Here is a 22,772-nt window from a genome sequence, read left to right as displayed (position 1 = left end):
CATTCACATTACAGGGCAATTCCTTTTTTGTTGTTGTATATTTACAACTTAGGTCAGCTATGCTGGCCTATGGAGTCCCTTGGGAAACCCAACTACTGAAACATCCAATGATGGGATTCATAAATAAATGATCTGGGCTCCGAAAGGACTGCTCTCTATAATACACTGAGTATACAAAACATTAAAAACACTGCTCTTTCCATGACAGACTGACCATGTGAAAGAGCAGGTGTTCCTAATGTTTTCTACACTTAGTGTATTAATTAATGGTTCAATTAAGTAATATATTAATCTATGCCGGTTATAGTAATTAAGTTTAAGGCCCAGTGCAGTCAAAGTTCAGATTTTCCTGTGTTCTGTATCATTTTTGTATAACGGCTGATGAAAAGAACAATGTAAAAGTGTGAAAAAGAATGTGATCAGTGTTATTTCCCGATAGTTGCTGGTTGAAAAATACAACCCAGGACCTTCTATTCAGCAGGTTTTGTATGGGTTCTGGCTCGCCTCGTGTTTTGGCTCGTCTTATCGAGGCGAAATAAGTTATTAGACCAATAATAAAAATAGACTTCCAAACCTCTGCAAATAACAGTTAGTTTTCAAGTTGCATATCCCTCCCATTAGGCCTCTCTGCTTCCTTCCACAATCCTGACTGTGATTAATGCACCACTCTGGTCCCCTTTCCCCGCTCCACACCCAGACAGTCCTAGCAAAATGCTTGCTTGAGAAATAATTGTGCTAAAAAGCCATTTGTTTATTTTAAGAAAATTGTTAATGTAAAACTCCTTAACTTAGTTGTTACCCAGAAATGATTTGATATTGAGCCAAATACAGCTGCACTTGGCCTAGGGATAGTTCAGTGAAATGCATGCCAAGGCTCAAGCAAGGCTACTTAACAGTGAAATATATATTTAAATATTTGTTTCCTTACCTTGAAAGCAGCCTAATTTCATGCCCAAATCGTCTCCCTTTTTTTTGTTGTTTAAACCAAGTAATTGGTAAGCAATTAGGCAACACAATCCATTTAAGAGATCATTAGGGCATTATATTTAAAACATGCTAAATGAGGGAGATTGACTTGCATTCGTTTTTTCTCTGAAAATGCACATTTTACCGTTTGTTGGCAGTGGTAGTTTTACAAAACCGAATAGTGGATTGCAGTCACTCCTTGTCCATAGACTGCTTCGAAGGTAAGAAGAAAAATATTGAAATGGCATTTTGCTGAACTCTCTATTTAATGTCATAGTTTTTTTTCCTTACACATTTAACATATGTTTGGATGTTTCATCTTCAATATGTACATTTGTATGCTGCTCTAGTAATCTCAACAATCCACAATATAATTATTTACAAAATAAAAGGGTATTTTGAGCCTCTGAGTACATTCTACAGAAAAGTGATTGGGGGGAGGGGGGGGAGAGAGACATTCTTCTCGCTGTGAAAGGAGATAAGTCTTTCGGCAGATTACAGACAGGCTCACTTTAGTCTCTCCAAAGCCTGTGGATAATACTTGAGGAAGATTCTGCTGACTATGTCGTAGGTGTCACCCTGTGGTTTGGAGGGGTACTTCCGCTTGTTGAAAACAAAGCCCTTCTCCACCTGGAAGACGGCCTGGTTGAAAGCGTCTTGCCTGAAGGGTCGGCCTCTCTCCAGGCACTCCACCAGGGTGTTAACAAACAGGCTCCATCGCTGGGAATAGTAGTCTTCCATCAGGCCACCCCACTCCTTGCTGGCATAGTCCAGAATGTTGCCCTCGGGCCCCCACAGGGTGATCTGGTTCCGGGCGTTCATGTCGTACAGCCGTGCCTCAGCCTCATCCAGGGCCAGGGAGCGTGCCTGCTCCAGCCACGTCCCCAGCAGGAAGTGGCCGTCGCTGGACAGCAGGCGCTCCAGCTCGGGGAGGAGGTCGTACACCAGCACGCCCCCCGCCGTCAGGAGTTCCGGAAGCTTCTGGGCCTGGAAGGCATCCCGGATCTCGTGGTAGTAGTCGGTGGTGAGAAGCTGCAGAACCTCTCGGGTGACGTCCACCAGGTCGTATCGGAACGTCTCTTGGGCCATGAGAGGCCAGGCCGCCTGGTACAACAGCCTCCAGGCCTCGTACAGGTTGGCCCGCTGGTACCACACCTCTGTGGTCTTGTGCAGCGAGGGCCGGTGCACCAGTGGACTCTTGTTGTGGTTCTTGTAGTGGGGCACGGTGCAGTTGTAAACGCTACCAAAAAGCAGTCTCCAGGCGGCCGTCAGGTTCTCGTGGGTGCTGCCGTAGCGGCGAACCGCATACAGCGACACCCACTTGGCCAGGTTGACTGGCTCTTTGCGCCACGCCAACTCGCTCATCAGCTCGTACACCACAGGGTTCTGCTCGATGCCCTCCGGCGCCAGCCCGAGCCCAACCAGGGTGGAGTTGGGGAAGGCGAGAGCATCGAAAGGCCCCGAGTTGATGCTCTCCACCGTGCCAAAAAGCCCGCTATTGCCGCCAAAGTTGTGAAGCATGCACCATATGAAGGGCTGGCCATAGAAAGACTTGGTCAAGGAGAAAGCCGGCGTGGACTCTGCAAACAAGTCCAGCACGATCATCCGACCGATGGGCACTCCGTGCAGAAGGGCCTGAATCTGGGCAGGCTTCCAGAATGCTGTGTCAAACACAAAGAGCCAGCCCTGCATCAGCCAAATGGCCCGGGGATCCACTGGAGACAAAAAAAGATTTTGGGGTGAGAGAGAAGAAAGGCAGAGCTCTTGATATGGCTAGGAGTATGGGCAAGGGGTCTGTGTACAACCCCCACAAGTGGCACTATGGCAGGGCACCCTGGGGTTATGAAAGTAGGACGATTACAGTAATTACGACCCAATGTATACTGACATTTTAACATCCGCTAACTGTTGTGGCCGGAATTCCCGGAAGAAAAACTACTTAACACATTAGAGGGTAACGAAGCTAGTGTCAGCTAATTAACAGACAGCGGTTTATTTTGCGTCGTTCGGCATGCTTGTCTCACCAGAGGTCATGGTGTCGAAGACTGCGCGGCTGACCGAGGACAAGTAGGTGGGGTCCGAGGAGGTCGGCGTCATCTCGTTGAAGGTGTCTGTGTTGTAGATGTGGTCTGTGCCAAATTGCTTGACCAGCTGGGACAGGAACAGGGAGCCGATCGAATGGAAGAGGGGGTCACGGGGGTCCAGGGTATATGCGCAGGAGTAGCTGCAGTTGAAGTGGCTCCAGGGCGCCAGTTTGGTAACGTTGGCTTTCGGAAAGAGCCTGGAAAATGGAACAAACAAGGACTGAACAATCCAGGAAAACATTGTTGCCGAGCACATTGATCTTAACTGATTCAAATACCTCCAAATTGCTATTTATTTTGTATTCCAACAACAAAAATATAGAACGGAAGCCATGGATTGATGAAACGGTTTTGAATAAGCAGTCATACCTGACGATGCCCTGAGGCACAATCCCAGAGAATGCCGGCAGGACAGGCAGCATTCCAAAGGATCTCATTCGGTCTAAAATCTTGAACTGGAGTGCAGAAGAAATATACAACATATATATCATTATTATTCCAAATGTAGGAGGGAACCAATGTGTGTATGGAGACCAATCAAAATGTTAGTACTTGAAGGTAGAGCTGCTTCACATGCCAGGACTGTGGTAGGGGTCCACCCCACTGGAACAGGTTCCCCATACGGTTCCAGGCTAGGAAGGCGGGGCCAGTGAAGAAGTGGTCAATTTCAGTCTGGTTCAGCCCCAGTGAGAGGTACACCTAATCCATCAAAAACAGCTAGATGTCAGAGTTGTTCTAAAATACAATACAATACAGTTAAGACAAAATGTGTGTTTAAATAGGAAAAGGTTAGCAAAAAATTACTTTGCACTTTTATCTGGCATTACCCCCACCTATTAGTAGGAAATTAGTTGTAATATGCATTCCAGTTTGCTCCACCTCAGCACACACACACTATGGGATCTCATTACCTCTTGCCACAAGGCCTCTTGTCCAGTAAATGCCAAAGGCAGATTGATGCCATTCAGTGCCATCCAGTCGATCTCTCTCTGCCATCGTGGCCAGTCCCACCACAATGTGGAGTAGCTCTGAGTGCATACGTTCTGATAGTACCTGAATCTAGAAACAAGAGAAAGGCATTACCAGGGAGCTACACTGGGACGTCGGGAAAACATTGGTGTTTAGTTGCTACACTGGACACAATGTGTCCTCAATCCCATTGAGCACATTTGGGACCTGTTGGATCGGAGGGTGAGGGCTAGGGCCATTCCCCCCCAGAAATGTCAGGGAACTTGCAGGTGCCTTGGTGGAAGAGTGGGGTAACATCTCACAGCAAGAACTGGCTAAACCGGGTGCAGTCCATGAGGAGGAGATGCACTGCAGTACTTAATGCAGCTGGTGGCCACACCAGATACTTTTGATTTTGACCCCCCCCCCCCGGAACTTCTTCAGTTTATGTCTCAGTTGTTGAATCTTATGTTCATACAAAAATGTACACGTCAAGTTTGCTGAAAATAAACGCATTTGACAGTGAGATGATGTTTCTTTTTTTGCTGAGTTTATATATTTTTGTCTCTACAACTGTCAAGTTCAGTCATGGTGTGGTGCTCAGTACCTGGATGTGCAAACTACAAGCAAGCACAGGCTGCTGGGTTAACATTTCATTGGTTGCCTTACTAAGAAGTCGAGCAGAGGTAACGTAGTGTTTATCTAAACCAAAATCTAGCTAGCTTTCATAATATGCTGGCTAAACATTCCGAAGCAAATCAATGTAATTAGCCAGCTGCTATCTGGCAATGTGATTTGTAACTTTGCAAGCAAATGTAAGCTACGCTAAGTTATTTTAGCTACCGGACCATATCTATCTATTAGCTAGCCAACTAACTACTGTAGAGGCTAACTTGACTGGCCTGTGTGTTCGATTAACATCTGCAGTGACATCAACCGATCCCATTTACATCTGTAGTGACAACATCAAGCTCAACACCAGGAACTAGCGCAAGTCACCTTTGCTAAATCTTTCCCTGACTCCGTGATGAGCAAATAAATAGTGTATTCAGAAAGTATTCAGACCCCTTGATTTGTTCCACATTTTCTTACGTTACAGCCTTATTCTAAAATTGATTTAAAAAAAAAATATATATATATATATATCCTCAATCTACACACAATACCCCATAATGACAAAACGAAAAACAGGTTTAGACATTTTGAAAAATATATATAAATTAAATACATTTACAGTGGGGCAAAAAAGTATTTAGTCAGCCACCAATTGTGCAAGTTCTCCCACTTAAAAAGATGAGAGAGGCCTGTAATTTTCGTCATAGGTACACTTCAACTATGACAGACAAAATGTGAAGAAAAAAATCCAGAAATTCACATTGTAGGATTTTTAATGAATTTATTTGCAAATTATGGTGGAAAATAAGCATTTGGTCACATACAAACAAGCAAGATTTCTGGCTCTCACAGACCTGTAACTTCTTCTTTAAGAGGCTCCTCTGTCCTCCACTCGTTACCTGTATTATTGGCAACTGTTTGAACTTGTTATCAGTATAAAAGACACCAGTCCACAACCTCAAACAGTCACACTCCAAACTCCACTATGGCCAAGACCAAAGAGCTGTCAAAGGACACCAGAAACAAAATTGTAGACCTGCACCAGGCTGGGAAGACTGAATCTGCAGTAGGTAAGCAGCTTGGTTTGAAGAAATCAACTGTGGGAGCAATTATTAGGAAATGGAAGACATACAAGACCACTGATAATCTCCCTCGATCTGGGGCTCCACGCAAGATCTCACCCCGTGGGGTCAAAATGATCACAAGAACGGTGAGTAAAAGTCCCAGAACCACACAGGGGAACCTAGTGAATGACCTGCAGACAGCTGGGACCAAAGTAACAAAGCCTACCATCAGTAACACACTACGCCGCCAGGGACTCAAATCCTGCAGTGCCAGACGTGTCCCCCTGCTTAAGCCAGTACATGTCCAAGCCCCGTCTGAAGTTTGCTAGAGAGCATTTGTATGATCCAGAAGAAGATTGGGAGAATGTCATATGGTCAGAAGAAACCAAAATATAACTTTTTGGTAAAAACCCAACTTGTCGTGTTTGGAGGACAAAGAATGCTGAGTTGCACCCAAAGATCACCATACCTACCGTGAGGCATGGGGGTGGAAACATCATGCTTTGGGGCTGTTTTTCTGCAAAGGGACCAGGACGACTGATCCGTGTAAAGGAAAGAATGAATGGGGCCATGTATCGTGAGATTTTGAGTGAAAACCTCCTTCCATCAGCAAGGGCATTGAAGATGAAATGTGGCTGGGTCTTTTCAGCATGACAATGATCCCAAACACACCGCCCGGGCAACGAAGGAGTTGCTTCGTAAGAAGCATTTCAAGGTCCTGGAGTGGCCTAGCCAGTCTCCAGATCTCAACCCCATAGAAAATCTTTGGAGGGAGTTGAAAGTCCGCGTTGCCCAGCAACAGCCCAAAAACATCACTGCTCTAGAGGAGATCTGCATGGAGGAATGGGCCAAAATACCAGCAACAGTGTGTGAAAACCTTGTATAGACTTACAGAAAACATTTGACCTCTGTCATTGCCAACAAAGGGTATATAACAAAGTATTGAGATAAACTTTTGTTATTGCCCAAATACTTATTTTCCACCATAATTTGCAAATAAATTCATTAAAAATCATACAATGTGAATTTCTGGAATGTTTTTCCTCCTCCTTTTGTCTGTCATAGTTGAAGTGTACCTATGATGAAAATTACAGGCCTCATCTTTTTAAGTGGGAGAACTTGCACAATTGGTGGCTGACTAAATACTTTTTTGCCCCCCTGTATATATTTTTTGAAAATGTCTAAACCGGTTTTTCGTTTTGTCATTATGGGGTATTGTGTGTAGATTGAGGATATATATTTATTTATCTATAAGCATTCAGGTCCTTTGCTATGAGACTCGAAATTGAGCTCAGGTGCATCCTTTTTCCATTATTCATCCTTGAGATGTTTCTTCAACTTGATTGGAGTCCACTTGTAGTAAATTCAATTGATTAGACAGGAATACAAAAACATTTCTGCAGCATTGAAGGTCCCCAAGAACACAGTGGCCTCCATTATTCTTAAATGGAAGGAGTTTGGAACCAGCAAGACTCTTCCTAGAGCTTGCTGCCCGGCCAAAATGAGCAATCGAGGGAGAAGGGCCTTGGTCAGGGATCAAGAACCCGATGGTCACTGACAGAGCTCCTCTGTGGAGATGGGAGAACCTTCCATGAGGACAACCATCTCTGCAGCACTCCACCAATCAGGCCTTTATGGTAGAGGCCAGACGGAAGCCACTCCTCAGTAAAAGGCACATGACAGTCGGCTTGGAATTTGCCAAAAGGCACCTGAAGGACTGACAAAATTCTTTGGTTTGATGAAACCAAGATTGAACTCTTTGGCCAGAATGCCAAGCGTCACGTCTGGAGGAAACCTGGCACCATCCCTACGGTGAAGCATGGTGGCAGCATCATGCTGTGGGGATGTATTTCAGCGGCAGGGACTGGGAGACTAGTCAGGATCGAGGGAAAGATGAACGGAGAAAAGTACAGAGAGATCCTTGATGAAAACCTGCTCCAGAGCGCTCAGGCCCTCCGACTGGGGCAAAGGTTCCCCTTCCAACAGGACAACAACCCTAAGCACACAGCCAAGACAATGCAGGAGTGGCTTCGGGACAAGGCTCTGAATGTCCTTGAGTGACCCAGTCAGCCCGGACTTGGAACATCTCTGGAGAGACCTGAAAATAGCTGTGTAGCAACGCTCCCCATCCAACCTGACAGAGCTTGAGAGGATATTCAGAGAAAATGGGAGAAACTCCCCAAATACAGGTGTGCCAAGCTTGTAGTGTCATACCCAAGAAGACTCAAGGCTGTAATCGCTGCCAAAGGTGCTTCAACAAAATACTGAGTAAATACTGAGTAAACGCCGATACCGATTATTGGAGGACCAAAAAAGCTGATACTGATATAATTTTTTTTATTTTTTAAATCAGTCGATTTTTTATTTATTTATTTGTAATAATGACAATTTCAACAATACTGAATGAACACTTATTTTAATTTAACATAATACATCAATAAAATCAATTTAGCCTCAAGTAAATAATGAAACGTTCAATTTAGTTTAAATAATGCAAAACTAAGTGTTGGAGAAGAAAGTAAAAGTGCAATATATGCTATGTAAGAAAGCTAACGTTTCAGTTCCTTGCTCAGAAGATGAGAACATATGAAAGCTGGTGGTTCCTTTTAACATGAGTCTTCAATATTCCCAGGTAAGAAGTTTTAGGTTGTAGTTATTATAGGAATTATAGGACTATTTCCCTCTATACCATTTGTATTTCATTAACCTTTGACTATTGGATGTTCTTATAGGCACTTTAGTATTGCCAGTGTAACAGTATAGCTTCCGTCCCTCTCTTCGCTCCTCCCTGGGCTCGAACCAGCAACACAACAGCCACCCTCGAAGCAGCGTTACCCATGCAGAGCAAGGGGAACAACTACTATTAGCACGCGCTAACTAGCTAGCCATTTCACTTCAGTTACACCAGCCTCATCTCACGAGTTGATAGGCTTGAAGTCATTAACAGCGCAATGCTTGACGCACAACGAAGAGCTGTTGGCAAAACGCACAAAAGTGCTGTTTGAATGAATGTTTACGCGCCTGCTTCTGCCTACCACCACTCAGTCAGATACTTAGATACTTGTATGCTCAGTCAGATTATATGCAACGCAGGACACGCTAGATAATATCTAGTAATATCATCAATCATGTGTAGTTAACTAGTGATTATGATTGATTGTTTTTTTATAAAGATAAGTTTAATGCTAGCTAGCAACTTACCTTGGCTTACTGCATTCGCGTAACAGGCAGTCTCCTCGTGGAGCGCAATTGAGAGGCAGGTCGTTATTGGGTTGGACTAGTTAACTGAGGTTGCAAGATTTGATCCCCCTAGCTGACAAGGTGAAAATCTGTCGTTCTGCCCCTGAACGAGGCAGTCAACCCACCGTTCCTAGGCCATCATTGAAAATAAGAATGTGTTCTTAACTGACTTGCCTAGTTAAATAAAAAGGTATAAAAGAAAATAATAATAATAAAAAATAATCGTCACATCGGCGCCCAAAAATACGGACATCCGATTGTTATGAAAACTTGAAATTGGCCCTAATTAAATCGGTCGACCTCCAGTCTGAAAACTTATGCATTTCATTTATTTTGAATTGCTTTGTTTTTGCTTTGTCATTATTGGGTACTGTGTGTAGATTGATGAGGGGGAAAAACGATTTAATTAATTTTAGAATAAGGCTGTAACGTAATAAAATGTGGAAAAGGTGAAGGGGTCTGAATACTTTCCGAATGCACTGTGTACTGCATAAACATGGTGTGTGTCCTGTGGTAATACATGGTGTGTTATAAGTAGGCTACAACGTCTACTGTAGTATCTCTGTCTTGTAGCTGCTTAGTTGATTGTTTATGCAAAGCTTGAAGTCTAAATTGGAGAAAATTAGTAAGGAGGAGATGGGGTGGGTGACTGACTGGTGCTTGTTAAGTGTGGGTAGTGTGTGAAGGTTAGTATGCATGATCTATTAACACGAGTGGGGTAGGTGGGTGGATATCGTTCTTTGAGTGCGTATTGATGGGGACAAAGTAGTAAAATGTTGGCTAATCACCAACTTGTGTATGTTCTACAGACTAATCCTGCTGCTGACCTTTACACCAGCGTTTGTCATACAGATCCTGTAGATTCATTGGATGAAAGCTTTCAGCCGGGAACAAGCTCGAGCTCAACATCTGATCTCAGCCAAATCATAGTTAACTTACACTTCACTGTTAATGTCGTGTCATGGAAAAAAACTGCCCCATGCGCTTTACAATCCAACCACTTAACATGATGACATTGCTGGGGTTAGCTGATGTGCGACTAATGCACTATGGTTAATTGAAGGGCACAAATGTCCACAGCCCTCACGATAAACAAGGAAAACTCGATTGTAACAACACTCCATTCTTCACGTCCCACTGATTTTCGCTTTAACAGGGCCCAGCCACAGCACAAATGTCTACAGCCCTCACAGTAAACAAGGAAAACTAAATTGTAACAATGCCCTGTTCTCCCCCCACCCTCCAATTTTCACTGTGCCATAAAGCAGCGAAAGAGAGCCCAGAACACTGAACTGGTCATATGCAAATGCTGACACTCCGAAAGAGACTACGCACATATTTCACATGCAGGGTCAAACATAATGTGCAATATTTTTCTTTCCACATTCACCGCTATTGTCTGTCAATTTAATGAACGAGCATTGATCGTGACAAGACTACATACAGTGGCTTGCGAAAGTATTCACACCACTTGGCATGTTTCCTATTTTGTTGCCATACAATCTGGAATTAACATTTATTTTTTGAGGGGTTTGTATCATTTGATTTACACAACATGCCTACCACTTTGAAGATACAAAATATTTTCTACTGTGAAATAAACAAGACAAAAAAACAGAAAACTTGAGCGTGCATAACTATTCACCCCCCTAAAGTCAATACTTTGTAGAGCCACCTTTTGCAGGAATAACAACTGCAAGTCTTTTGGGGTACGTCTCTATAAGCTTGGCACATCTAGCCACTGGGACTTGTGCCCATTCTTCAAGGCAAAACTGCTCCAGCTCCTTCAAGTTGGATGGGTTTCGCTGGTGTACAGCAGACTTTAGTCATACCACAGATTCTCAATTGGATTGAGGTCTGGGCTTAGACTAGGCCATTCCAAGACATTTAAAATGTTTCCCCTTAAACCACTCGAGTGTTGCTTTAACAGTATGCTTAGGGTTATTGTCCTGCTGGAAGGTGAACCGCTATCCCAGTCTCAAATCTCTGGAAGTCTGAAACAGGTTTCCCACAATAATTTCTCTGTATTTAGAGCCATCCATTATTCCTTCAATTCTGACCTGTTTCCCAGTCCCTGATGCTGCCACCACCATGCTTCACTATAGGGATGGTGTTCTCAGGGTGATGGGAGGTGTTGGGTTTGCACCAGACATAGCGTTTTCCTTGAAGGCCAAAAAGCTCAATTTTAGGCTCATCTGACCAGAGTACCTTCTTCCATATGTTTGGGGAGTCTCCCACATGCCTTTTGGCAAACACCAAACGCGTTTGCTTATTTTTTTTTTCTTTAAGCAATTGCTTTTTTTCTGGCCACTCTTCCGTAAAGCCCAGCTCTGTGGAGTGTACGGCTTAAAGTGGATGTGGCGGCAGGTAGCCTAGTGGTTAGAGTATTATGCCAGTAACCGAAAGGTTGCTAGATCGAATCCCCGAGCTGACAAGATTAAAATCTGTCATTCTGCGAGCTGACATGATAAAAATCTGTCATTCTGCCCCTGTTCCTAGGCCGAATTTGTTCTTAACTGACTTGCCTAGTTAAATGAAAGGTAAAATATTTAAAAAGTGGTCCTATGGACAGATATTCCAATCTCCGCTGTGGAGCTTTGCAGCTCCTTCAGGGTTCTCTTTGGTCTCTTTGTTGACTCTCTGATTAATGTCCTCCTTGCCTGGTCTGTGGGCGGCCCACAGGTCAGTACTTCTCCACAACTTCATACCCTGACCTGTTTGGAGAGCTCCTTGGTCTTCATGGTGCCCCTTGCTTAGTGGTGTTGCAGACTGGGGCATTTCAGAACATGTGTATATATACACTGAGCTCATGCGACATATCATGTGACACTTAAAGTCCACCTGTGTGCAATATTTTGAAGGTAATTGGTTGCACTAGATCTTATTTAGGGGTTTCATAGCAAATACATATGCACGCACCACTTTTCAGTTTTTTAGAATGTTTTTAAACAAGTTATTGTTTTCATTTCACTTCACCAATTTGGACTATTTCGTGTATCTCCATTATAATCTCCAAAATAATTTAAATTACAGGTTGCAATGCAACGAAATAGGAAAAACAATAAGAAAAACACCAAGGGGAATGAATACTTTTGCAAGGCACTGTAGGCAGGGGTCGTTACACTATCCTCTCCATCTATAGCAGTGCATGAGTAAAATCACACAAGCTTGTGATAATTGCATGGTTTGCTCTATAACCTGTTAGTTCATATCCCTTGCCACCGTGATATATAAGCCTAAGGCCGAGACAGTAAGAAGACAGGCAGGCAGAATAAATTCAACCACACCTTTGTTTCATCACAAAGTCGGAGAGCAACAACTGTCCGGTGAAGTCCACAAGCAAACAGTTACATGACCTACTAGAGACTGGTCAAGCAAGTTAATGTTTGAGATATTTTCGGAGTACTAAACAACTATTGATTTAGAACCGCAGAGTTACCGTACGCAATTCATAAAGAAAAACAGGAGCTGCCTCCACTATTCCAACATCATCAAATCATCTATGCTTAGTCTAATACAGCCACAACTAAGATACCAGAAACTATTTAGTCCAATCAATGTAAGCTACATATGATACATCTGTCCATGGTACTGATTTCTCTGTGTGTGTGTGTGTCCCTATATAAAAACACACCCTATGTGTTTTAATAAAATAAACTATATGTAGGTTACTGAGCTTGTCTGATGCTTTAAGCACACTGTGATTAAATCATTAAGACACAAATGACTGGAGGGAGCCAGAGATCAAGATAGTCTAACAAAAACATTAATACATTTTTTTAAAGTGACCAAACCTTGGCCTTTGCAGATTCTGCTGTTATGCTCCTGTTGTTAAATTCCAGATAAGCTACACCGAGGGTCGGCAACCTTTTCCATTTGGAGTGCCAATTTATCTTACCATTTCTACCAATCTGTGTGCCAGTTATGATATGTATATGCACATTTTCATAGACATTATAATACATTAAACTGTTCTATGTATCTCAAAATCATCATGTGGTTAATAAAAATTCTAAAAGTAACTTATATTGCCAACTATGTAAAAAATAGCCCACATAGAGCCAACAAATAAAAACATTGCAGCCTGCAGGTAGAAAATATCCTGATAAAACGTAAATATCCTATAAATCAGATTGGCTACTCATGGCCTGTCTGCAAGGAACTTGAAACATTATATCCACTATTATGTTGGGTCAGGCCTGAAGCTTGAGCTAGCAATCTTGCAACATTGTATCAAATATTCTGGGCCCTCAGAGTTTTCTGCAGACAGACAGACATAGCTGTAGGATATTTGCGCAAGGAATAAGAACTAGTGATGCACCGATATTACATTTTTGGCCAATACCGATATTTTCCTTTCCAGAAAAAACAACATCGATAACCGATATTTAACATTTTAGTGGCCTTTTAAGCATTCTAGTGCAGTTAAACACACACAATCTCAGTGCAAGAGGCATCACTACAGTCCCTGGTTCGAATCTAGGCTGTATCACATCCGGCTGTGATTGGGAGTCCCATAGGGCGGGGCACAATTGGCCCAGCATCGTCCGGGTTTGGCCGGGGTAGGCAGTCATTGTAAAGAAGAATTTGTTCTCAAATGACTTGCCTAGTTAAAAGGTTACACACACCACAATGACCAAAAAGGCATTTTTTGGGGCATTTACGCATGTCCCCATTACCAGTAAAACAATCAAAACCTATTTCTTTCACTTACTTCCTGTGCTGTTTCGTGGTTCATTTGTTCATTTGTTTGATTTTCAATCAGGATTTCTCATTCTATGGCACGCAGTTTGGGTCTTTGCGTGTCAAATAACACTATTTGACGTGTAAAATAAGCTTGTTGACCAATCAGGACCTGAATATGACTGCACATCATAATTTAACGTGTTCATAAATGTTTTATGTTATTACACCATCACTCGTATTTCATATGTCACAACGATTCTTCAATACGTATGCTATGATGCTAGTAAAGTTGTCTCGCGCACTTACACTGCTGGTCATTAAAAAAAAGCTAGCTAGCTCATGGATGCAAACAATGTTCTTCCCACAAAACAACAATCTGTTTCAGTAGCTATAGTTAGCTAGCTAACTATATAGTTGGGTGTCATGATCTAAAATAACCCTAATTTATAAGACAGTTCTTATTTGATTAATGGTGGTTGGATGTGAAGCTTGCCACAATAAAGATTAGCCACAATAGTGGACTTTGCGGTTAGCCTTCAAAATAAAAGTATGTCATTGACAGTGATGCAAATGAATACAAATAGTAGAATTATGCCATAACTGAATATAAAATGCCAGACGAGGTTGTTTAATCACACTGTACAGCCTTGCCTATGGATTGTGGATCAATGACATGGGGTATCAGCCTACTCAGTGACACCCAGAGGACATTAGCGTCATAGCTCTTATTGCGGGACTCTGAAACAACTGAATTGAGCCACATGTTGTCAACCTATGTGCATTGAACACTATTCCAGAGGAAAAACAATACCGCGTGGATGTTTGAGTCCCATAACTGAGGAGGACATTGGGAAAAAACTTATTGGGTATTGAGTAGACTGATACCCCATTTCATTGATCCCCAATCCTTATTTAAAGCTGTACAGTGCAATATGAATGGCAATACACACAATAGGCTGACTGGGGAGGTGATTTCACACAGTCAGTCTCACGATAAGAGCTAATATTTGCATAAACCTTTAACAGTTGTGTTCTGTGGGTGTCACCATGTAGACTGATACCCAATTTCATTGCTTCACAATCCAACCTTGTTTAACATTGTCTAAATATGGCACAATTCCACCAATTGTAACCTTCTGCAACACTTTCAAAGAGGTACTTTTATTTTGAAAGCAAACCGCAAATTCCACTATTGTGCCTAAAATCCTTATTGTGGCTAGATTCACAACACATAACCCGGCGAACCTCACTAGCCAGATGAAGCTAGCTGGCTGCTTATAACGTTAAGCTTTGGGCAACAGGGTTAAGTAGCTGGCTAGCTATTTATTTTCATGAACTGAAGTTCAATTTCAATAGGCGAACAAGTGGCTACCTAGCTAATACTTCCTCACAAGGATTCCTAAATCATTGCTAAGAATCATGAAAATGACTGCAATTTCTACTGGTCATCGTTTTCAGGCTGGTTGTATTGGTGCTAGCTAGGTACCAAGCTAAAGCTAACTACCCCAGAAGTTGCAGTTGAACAAATAATGCTTTATTACCAACATGGTATTGTAAACACATCATTCGTGGCCTGTGTTTGCAGACTTTTTTTGTACAGCTTTGACAGCGCTACTGATAGTAGTGGTGGCGCTTGGCTTGCACGTGCAAATTCAGAACACACAACATTCTATAATAGAACTGTTATTTGACTCGTCAAATAGTGTTATTTGACATGCATCTTTTTTGACACGCAAAGCCCCAAAACGGCGTTCCATAGTATGCCGTGAAGCTAATAGCAGTGACGCTACTACTGTGTAACTCTGGTAGGGCAACATGTGCACCGGTGCTCGAACAGTCGGTAAAAGCCAACATCACAACAAAGAACGGTTGATTGTCAAGGGCAATAAATGCCATTATCTTGGCGTTATAATGGATTTCACCTTTGAGTTACTTGCTGAAATTCTTATTTTTTCAAATGACTGCTCGACTTGTTGACTGCTCGATCCACACAGCAGACATTGTGGGCTAGGTTAGGAATGCTGTTTTGCATACAATTGTATCTTACGTCATTACGTCATGTATATACGTTATATAGGTATGCACATCAGCTTTGACATCAGTTTTGCACATCGACGTTAAACTAGACATCGGGCCGATACCGATGTCGCCATTTTTTGCTAATAACGTATGATTCCAATATATCGTGCATCCCTAATAAGAAGTAATCGGGTAGGCCTATTTTACGACGTTTCCACCGGATCAGAGAATGACACCCCCCCCCCCTCTTTCACGCTGAGTGGTTATCGAAAGAGAGCTGCAAATAGTTTTTTAATAGGCTACATTGAGGAACTATTGTCATTCACAATGGGTGTAAAAATAGACTTTGTTTACTTGCTGTCTGAGGTCAATAAAAAAGGATTTTGAGAAGTAAGCAGTGGTGAGTTAAGACAATCAGAAATTCTATCAGATCACCAAATGGGCACATTTATAGGCCTACATTTGCATGCAGGTCAGGTAGCCCAGGCCTACGTTTATGGATAAATCAGGTGCGCTTCCTTACTCAACATTGACAGGAACGCTACAAACAAACAATAATGAATAAATTGACAACTCCTAAATGGAATGAAATAAACCAAAACTTATTCCTCACAAGTGTAGCTTAGGTTGTGCAGTCCGCAAACAACGTGTCCACTTCGACAATGAGAATGGTAAAAGACTAATAAGAATATATTGAATGCATTAAAAGAAATTACCGTAACCAAACAAACATTGTACATTAGAAATTATGGGAAATAACGGTAAATGTGATACTTGTGTGCCATCCCCGTGGCCTCCACAATCGATTAGTCCACTGAGACAGGCGTGAATCAGACCGGTGTCTCATATCATAAAATCTATATATTTTAGACTGCTTGACTAAAAAAAAGATCTTAGTCAACCAACAGCCTATCGACCGAACAATACTGAGACCAAGTATCTCAGATGCTTTCTCCAGTGAGATACTGTACATTCAGCCTCTTGCGAATTGAAGGAAAATTAGGAAACAGACTAAAGACCAATTATTTTATTCATAGTCAATTTTGGGGGGGGTATACCTGGCTTCCCTTGGCATCCATGAATGAATACACGCCACTGCTCTCTGTACAGGAGGAGCGTGTCCCCATGCTTAACAATAGCAAGTCCCTTATGTACGTGCCTTTCTGATGGCCTCATTCCAGCCATATCCCACTTCTGACTCCAATGTAGCAAATGGCTACATTATAATGCTTCTTGCAGGTCACGAACCCGGGTCTTCCAAGCCACAAAAGTCCCCCGGGAAGAAGATATCGTCATCAATAGGCACTAAAGATAGTTAGCGTCTATGAATAAGGTAACTTGCTCACTGCTCCAAAAAATATCTCACTAGGAGGTTGTAACAAGCCAAAGGCTGTATGTATGCCCTGCATAGCATTGTCATATTTGTGATGGAACTAGATTTCCACATCTGAGCAGCTTTTTCAAGCTTCTAAACATAAACGTAAATCCCAGACACTCCATTTAGTATGTATGGCATGTAATCAATTTGTGGATGTCCCATCACCAATTTCATATGATATGTTGCAATTTACAATTCATATTATATGTTACGAATTTTCTAAGCATACATTGTGTTATGATTTTGCAGAACGTACAATATGTTGAAACAAACGTATGAAATGATATGAATTCTAGCTAGGTGGATAACATCAGCTAGCTGGCTAACGTTAGTTAGGGGTTAGGGTTATGTTTAGGAGTTAGGTTAAAGCATTAAGTTTGTGGCTAGGGTTAGCCAGAGGTGTGGACTCGAGTCACATGACTTGGACTCCAGTCAGACTCGAGTCACAAATATGATGACTTGCAACTTGACTGACTTAACATCAATGACTCGTGACTTGACTTGGACTTGAGCCTTATGACTCGACCTGACTTGATACCCTCCCCAAGCCAAAACATTAAAAATGATGCTATTAAAAAAAAAGGTTAGGGGAAGGATTAGCTAACATGCTAGGTAGTTGCAAAGTAGCTAAAAATTCATAAGTAGTTCAAGTTACTAATGAACAAAAAATATCTGTGATGAGTTTCAAACTTGCAACCTTTGGGTTAGTAAACATAACCTTAAGTAACCATCTCGCTTATGTAACCATACCAATCATAACAGATCATACTCTGATTCAGAAGGGTTGGGTTAAATGCAGAAGACACATTTCAGTCGAAGGCATTGCGTTGTACAACTGACTAGGTATCCCTAATTTGAGTGTCTCGTGTTTACTATGTTACGTCTAGTCTATGAGCCCAGGTTGCCCTATTACATCCTGTGAGGACAGTAGTATCTCTGCATAAAGTTTCGTTCACTTACCTGTGTTGGGTGCTGATGCGCAGTACGCCTGTGAGTTGCGGCAACGGGCGAGGAATGTTAAGTTGATTACCTGACCACGATACGTGACAATTGCAGAAGTATTTTAAGTAGTTGTAAATCCCAGAGGCGACTGCCACCCCAGTGCTGCCTGTGGCTATGATTTTATTGTTTTTCGCCGACCGGAGCTCACACACTTCCAAATTATCATTGGATAAAGTTCTGTTGACGGACACTATGAACTCACGAGATCTATTTCCAAGTAGACGTCTCAGAAGTTCCACTACAGCTCTTCCCTGAGTCTTGTCGTTGGCTTGCGGTTTTAAATGTGCGAGAGTCTGAAACTCGCAATGTGCTGATAAATTAGAGACTACTACAAGTAAAGCAATGCTATAAATACATTTAAATCTCATTTTGATCAAAATCAACTTAAGCGAAAGAGTCGTATGCGTCCGTGTAATAAAATACGAGTTTGGTCAATTTTCAGGCAATCAGGAAGTTTTCGTTTTGAGAAATGCTCTGTGCCAATCAGAGTGTGATTTGTTTGGAGTCAATCAAAGTATTAAACCAATCACAGTCGAGAGGTTGGTAAATGGTAAAATCGTGGGGGAAAAAATAGTCACCCGATAAAGTCTGAGGACGTTTTATTTTTAGATTAGATGTATTTGGGTATAGAAAGGCACAGGGAAATTCCTCAGCAAAACGTCACAAATGATGTTATTTGCGTTTTCAAGGCTGGACCTACAGTAGGCCTATATGTAAAATATATATATATATATATATATAACAACGCGAATCATATTGAGAGGGCATTAAAAAAAAAACGGTCCTATCAATATGATTCGCGTTCATCCGCCCATTCAAACCAATCAGGACGTTTACGCACTCCACGGCCCGCCCTGACACTTCATTTTAATGCATGTTTACTTACTGTCTGGTTGTATTTACCACATGCATGCTACCTCGTCCATTTAGTATTGTTTAGTCAGTGAAGAGTATTTATTGAGTGCAACTAGCATACTAATTATTAAGGGATATAGCAATAGTTATATTGTTTACGCGCTACTTCTGTAACGTGTTGCCTCTCTCGTGCCCCTGCACATGCGCATTTACTAATTGCCTCATAAGGGCTGTTGCCAGGCCAGAGAGGGCCATAAATCAATAGCCCTAGTCTTAGTTCTCTCTCCCTCTCGGTTTAAATTGCTGATGTGTGAATATTCCTGTGTTAGCCTGTAAAATTATTGCAGTTGTTGATATGCATTTATCAGGGCATATGTTCACACATCCTGATATATATTTATAGTTTGCATGTCTATTTTTGATTTGCATATATGTATCTCTTAGTATCTTGTAAATGGATCCTGATGATTGCATTGTCTCTCCCTTTTTCAGAACCACAAATATATGAACATCTTCAAATGGAAAAGCTCTGTCAGCGCTTGTGTGTGGTGACCATCAAGAGTACAGGCCTCCACATCATGAATATGACCAGCACTATAGTAGGCAGAACCAAAACATATCAGCATTAAGCACTAACGGGTGAGGGCATTCACAACCGACCGTTCAGACGAGCTCCAGCTAGCCGTTTTTACAGTAGATCACTAACTGTGTACAACAAAGGCTTGAATGAATTCAGTCACAGGTTGATCACATTGCAGAAAACATTTGTCACAATTAAGCATATTTTTAAGTAAACAAAACATTTGATCATGTTTTAACCAAAACCAATTGGGGCCATACTTGCAAACACTAGAAACAGTTTAAGTTTCACAGTCTCAAAATGTGCATCAGCTAATTAAAATGGTTGATTTACTTGCACTTGATAGAACGGTATATTGTAGCTGGTCCCATCAGATAACCTGGCACACATTAGCCATATGTATGCTAACCAGTCATCTTAAGTTACCACAGCCACAAAGTCATAAGGCCTGCCTACTCTACCAATCAGATGAGTTCTTGGATCAGGGAAGCACACCACAGTATTTTTTATTTAACCCCTATTTTACCAGGTAAGTTGACTGAGAACACATTCTCATTTACAGCAACAACCTGGGGAATTTAGCCAGGACACCACTTACAATAAGTGCCATGGTATCTTTAGTGTCCACAGAGAGTTACACCCGTTTAACATCCCATCCGAAAGACAGCATCCTACACAGGGCAATTGGGATATTTTTTTTTAGATCAGAGGAAAGGGTGCCTCCAACATCACTTCTAGCAGCATTTGGTCTCCCATCCAGGACCAACCCTGCTTAGCTTCAGAAACAAGCTAGCAGTGGGATGCGGGGTGGTATGCTGCTGGCAGTCTGAGTCATTAATACCCATTAAACCTAGCAGTCAAACAAGGAAATGGTTCCAATCATTTTTCCACCATTCATTTTTCCCATAGGGGATTTTAGAAACAATTAAAATAAGGTCTGTGTTTCATGTAGGCTTACCCTGGCATGACGTGTTTTGAGAACCGTGTAAATCTCTCTAGGACAATGTGACTTTTGCCAATATGTTTGCCTGTATAATATATTGTGTAATTTTGTAGTTACTTTGATTGTAATTAACAATAGAATATGTTTCTAAACACTTATACGTTAATGTTGATGCTACCATGATTACAGATAGTCCTGAATGAATCGTGAATAATGAGTGAGAAAGTTACAGGCCCACAAATATTATACCTCCAAGACATTTTTGGGGGGAGGTATGATATTTGTGGGCCTGTAACTTTCTCACTCATTATTCACGATTCATTCAGGACTATCTGTAATCATGCGGTATGCATGAGACGGTAGCTTCAGTCTTTACTAAGTCTTTCTTAACAAAATTATAACAACTCTCATATAAAGTAAATTCGGTGTTTCCCTTCAAAACTCGGTAGGTATTTTTCAAACAGTTTCTTGAAGACTTACCAGACAAACCAGATGTGAAATGTCTCCAGGAGACATGGCTTAAACCTACTCTAGATTTTGTATTACAAGGTTATGTTGGAGTCCATAGAGATAGTGTGGCAGGGGGGTGAGGAGGGTGTGCTACCTTTATAAAGCAGGAGATCCCATATACAGTACCAGTCAAATGTTTGGACACCTACTCATTCAAGGGTTTTTCTTTATTTGTACTACTTTCTACATTGTAGAATAATAGTGAAGACATCAAAACAATGAAATAACACACATGGAATCATGTAGTAACCAAAAAAGTGTTAAACAAATCAAAATATATTTTAGATTCTTCAAAGTAGCACCCTTTGCCTTGATGACAGCTTTGCACACTCTTGGCATTCTCTCAACCAGCTTCATGCGGTAGTCACCTGGAATGCATTTCAATTAACAGGTGTGCCTTGTTAAAAGTGAATTTGTGGAATTTCTTTCCTTCTTATTAATGCGTTTGAGCAAATCAGTTGTGTTGTGACAAGGTAGGGGTGGTATACAGAAGAAAGTCCTATTTGGTAAAAGACCCAAGTATATATTATGGAAAGAACAGCTCAAATAAGCAAGAAAAGAGAAATGACAGTCCATCATTACTTTAAGACATGAAGGTCAGTCAACACGGAACATTTCAAGAAGTGCAGAGCTACCTCTCCTGCAGAGGATACGTTCATTAGAGTTAGCAGCCTCAGAAATTGCAGCCCAAATAAATGCGTCACAGAGTTCAAGTAACAGACATATCTCAACATCAACTGTTCAGAGGAGACTGAGTGAATCAGGCCTTCATGGTCGAATTTCTGCAAAGAAACCACTACTAAAAGACACCAATTATGAAGAAGAGACTTGCTTGTACCAATAAACATGAGCAATGGACATTAGACCAGTGGCAATCTGTCCTTTGGTTTGATGAGTTAAAATTTGAGATTTTTGGTTCCAACCGGCATGTCGTTATGAGACGCAGAGTAGGTGAACGGATGATCTCTGCATGTGTGGTTCCCACTGTGAAGCATGGAGGGGGAGGTGTGATGGTGTCGGGGTGATTTGCTGGTGACACTGCCACTGATATATTTAGAATTCAAGGCGCACTTAGCCAACATGGCTACCACAGCATTCTGCAGCGATACGCCATCCCATCTGGTTTGGGCTTAGTGGGACTATCATTTGTTTTTCAACATGACAATGACCCAACACACCCCCAGGGTGTGTAAGGGCTATTTGATCAAGAAGGAGAGTAATGGAGTGCTGCATCAGATGACCTGACCTCCACAATCACCTGACCTCAACCCAATTGAGATGGTTTGGGATGAGTTGGACCGCAGATTGAAGGAAAAGCAGCCAAAAAGTGCTCAGCACATATGGGAAATCCTTCAAGACTGTTGGAAAAGCATTCCAGGTGAAGCTAGTTGAGAGAATGCCTAGAATGTGCAAAGCTGTCATCAAGGCAAAGGGTGGCTACTTTGAAGAATATCAAATATCAAATATATTTTTATTTGTTTAACACTTCTTTTTGGTTACTACATGATTCCATGTGTTATTTCATAATTTTGACATTTTCACTATTATTCTACAAAGTAGAAAATAGTAAAACATAAAGAAAAACCCTGGAATGAGTAGGTGTGTCCAAATTTTTGCCTGGTACTGAAAGTGTGTGGGAGAGAGAGTTGAATGTGAGTATGTAGTGGTAGAGGTGTAGTTGGGAGGGGGAAATATGATAATAGTGAACTTTTACAACCCGTGTAAGAGACTAGAGTTGCTGGCCCTTAGGAATGTAGAAGGTCAAGATAGGAGACGGGTAATGTGGTGTGGCGTCTTTAATGCTCAAGGTACGCTCTGGGGAGAGTTACGGACTGATGTAAATGGACAAGTGTTGGAGTAACTACTGCATGAGAAAGGGCTT

General features: G+C 41.8%; 1 protein-coding gene across 1 annotated transcript; it reads right to left on the bottom strand.

Annotated features, from left to right (window-relative positions):
• Positions 1-730: 730 nt before the first annotated feature.
• Positions 731-18,494, bottom strand: LOC139368225 (N-acetylglucosaminidase, alpha). Its single transcript, XM_071106886.1, has 6 exons — positions 17,961-18,494; positions 3,962-4,109; positions 3,603-3,749; positions 3,420-3,505; positions 2,991-3,247; positions 731-2,681 (listed from the first exon to the last, which is right to left on the bottom strand). The coding sequence occupies exons 1-6, from the start codon at positions 18,368-18,370 to the stop codon at positions 1,474-1,476; spliced, it is 2,256 nt and encodes a 751-aa protein (XP_070962987.1). The 5' UTR covers positions 18,371-18,494; the 3' UTR covers positions 731-1,473.
• Between the last annotated feature and the right edge of the window lie 4,278 nt (positions 18,495-22,772).

This window comes from Oncorhynchus clarkii, chromosome 16 (assembly GCF_045791955.1).
Source record: "Oncorhynchus clarkii lewisi isolate Uvic-CL-2024 chromosome 16, UVic_Ocla_1.0, whole genome shotgun sequence".
Lineage (NCBI taxonomy): Eukaryota > Metazoa > Chordata > Actinopteri > Salmoniformes > Salmonidae > Oncorhynchus > Oncorhynchus clarkii.
Note: the sequence above shows the minus strand (reverse complement) of the source record. Positions and strands in the feature narration are given on the sequence as shown.

Excerpts from the sequence above, each read along its gene's own strand:
- LOC139368225 (XM_071106886.1), bottom strand. The coding sequence starts at position 18,370 with ATGAGATTTAAATGTATTTATAGCATTGCTTTACTTGTAGTAGTCTCT. Across the intron at positions 3,248-3,419 it reads GTGCCTCAGGGCATCGTCAG|GCTCTTTCCGAAAGCCAACG; the intron begins GTATGACTGCTT and ends TCCATTTTCCAG. Across the intron at positions 2,682-2,990 it reads CTTCGACACCATGACCTCTG|TGGATCCCCGGGCCATTTGG; the intron begins GTGAGACAAGCA and ends TTTTGTCTCCAG.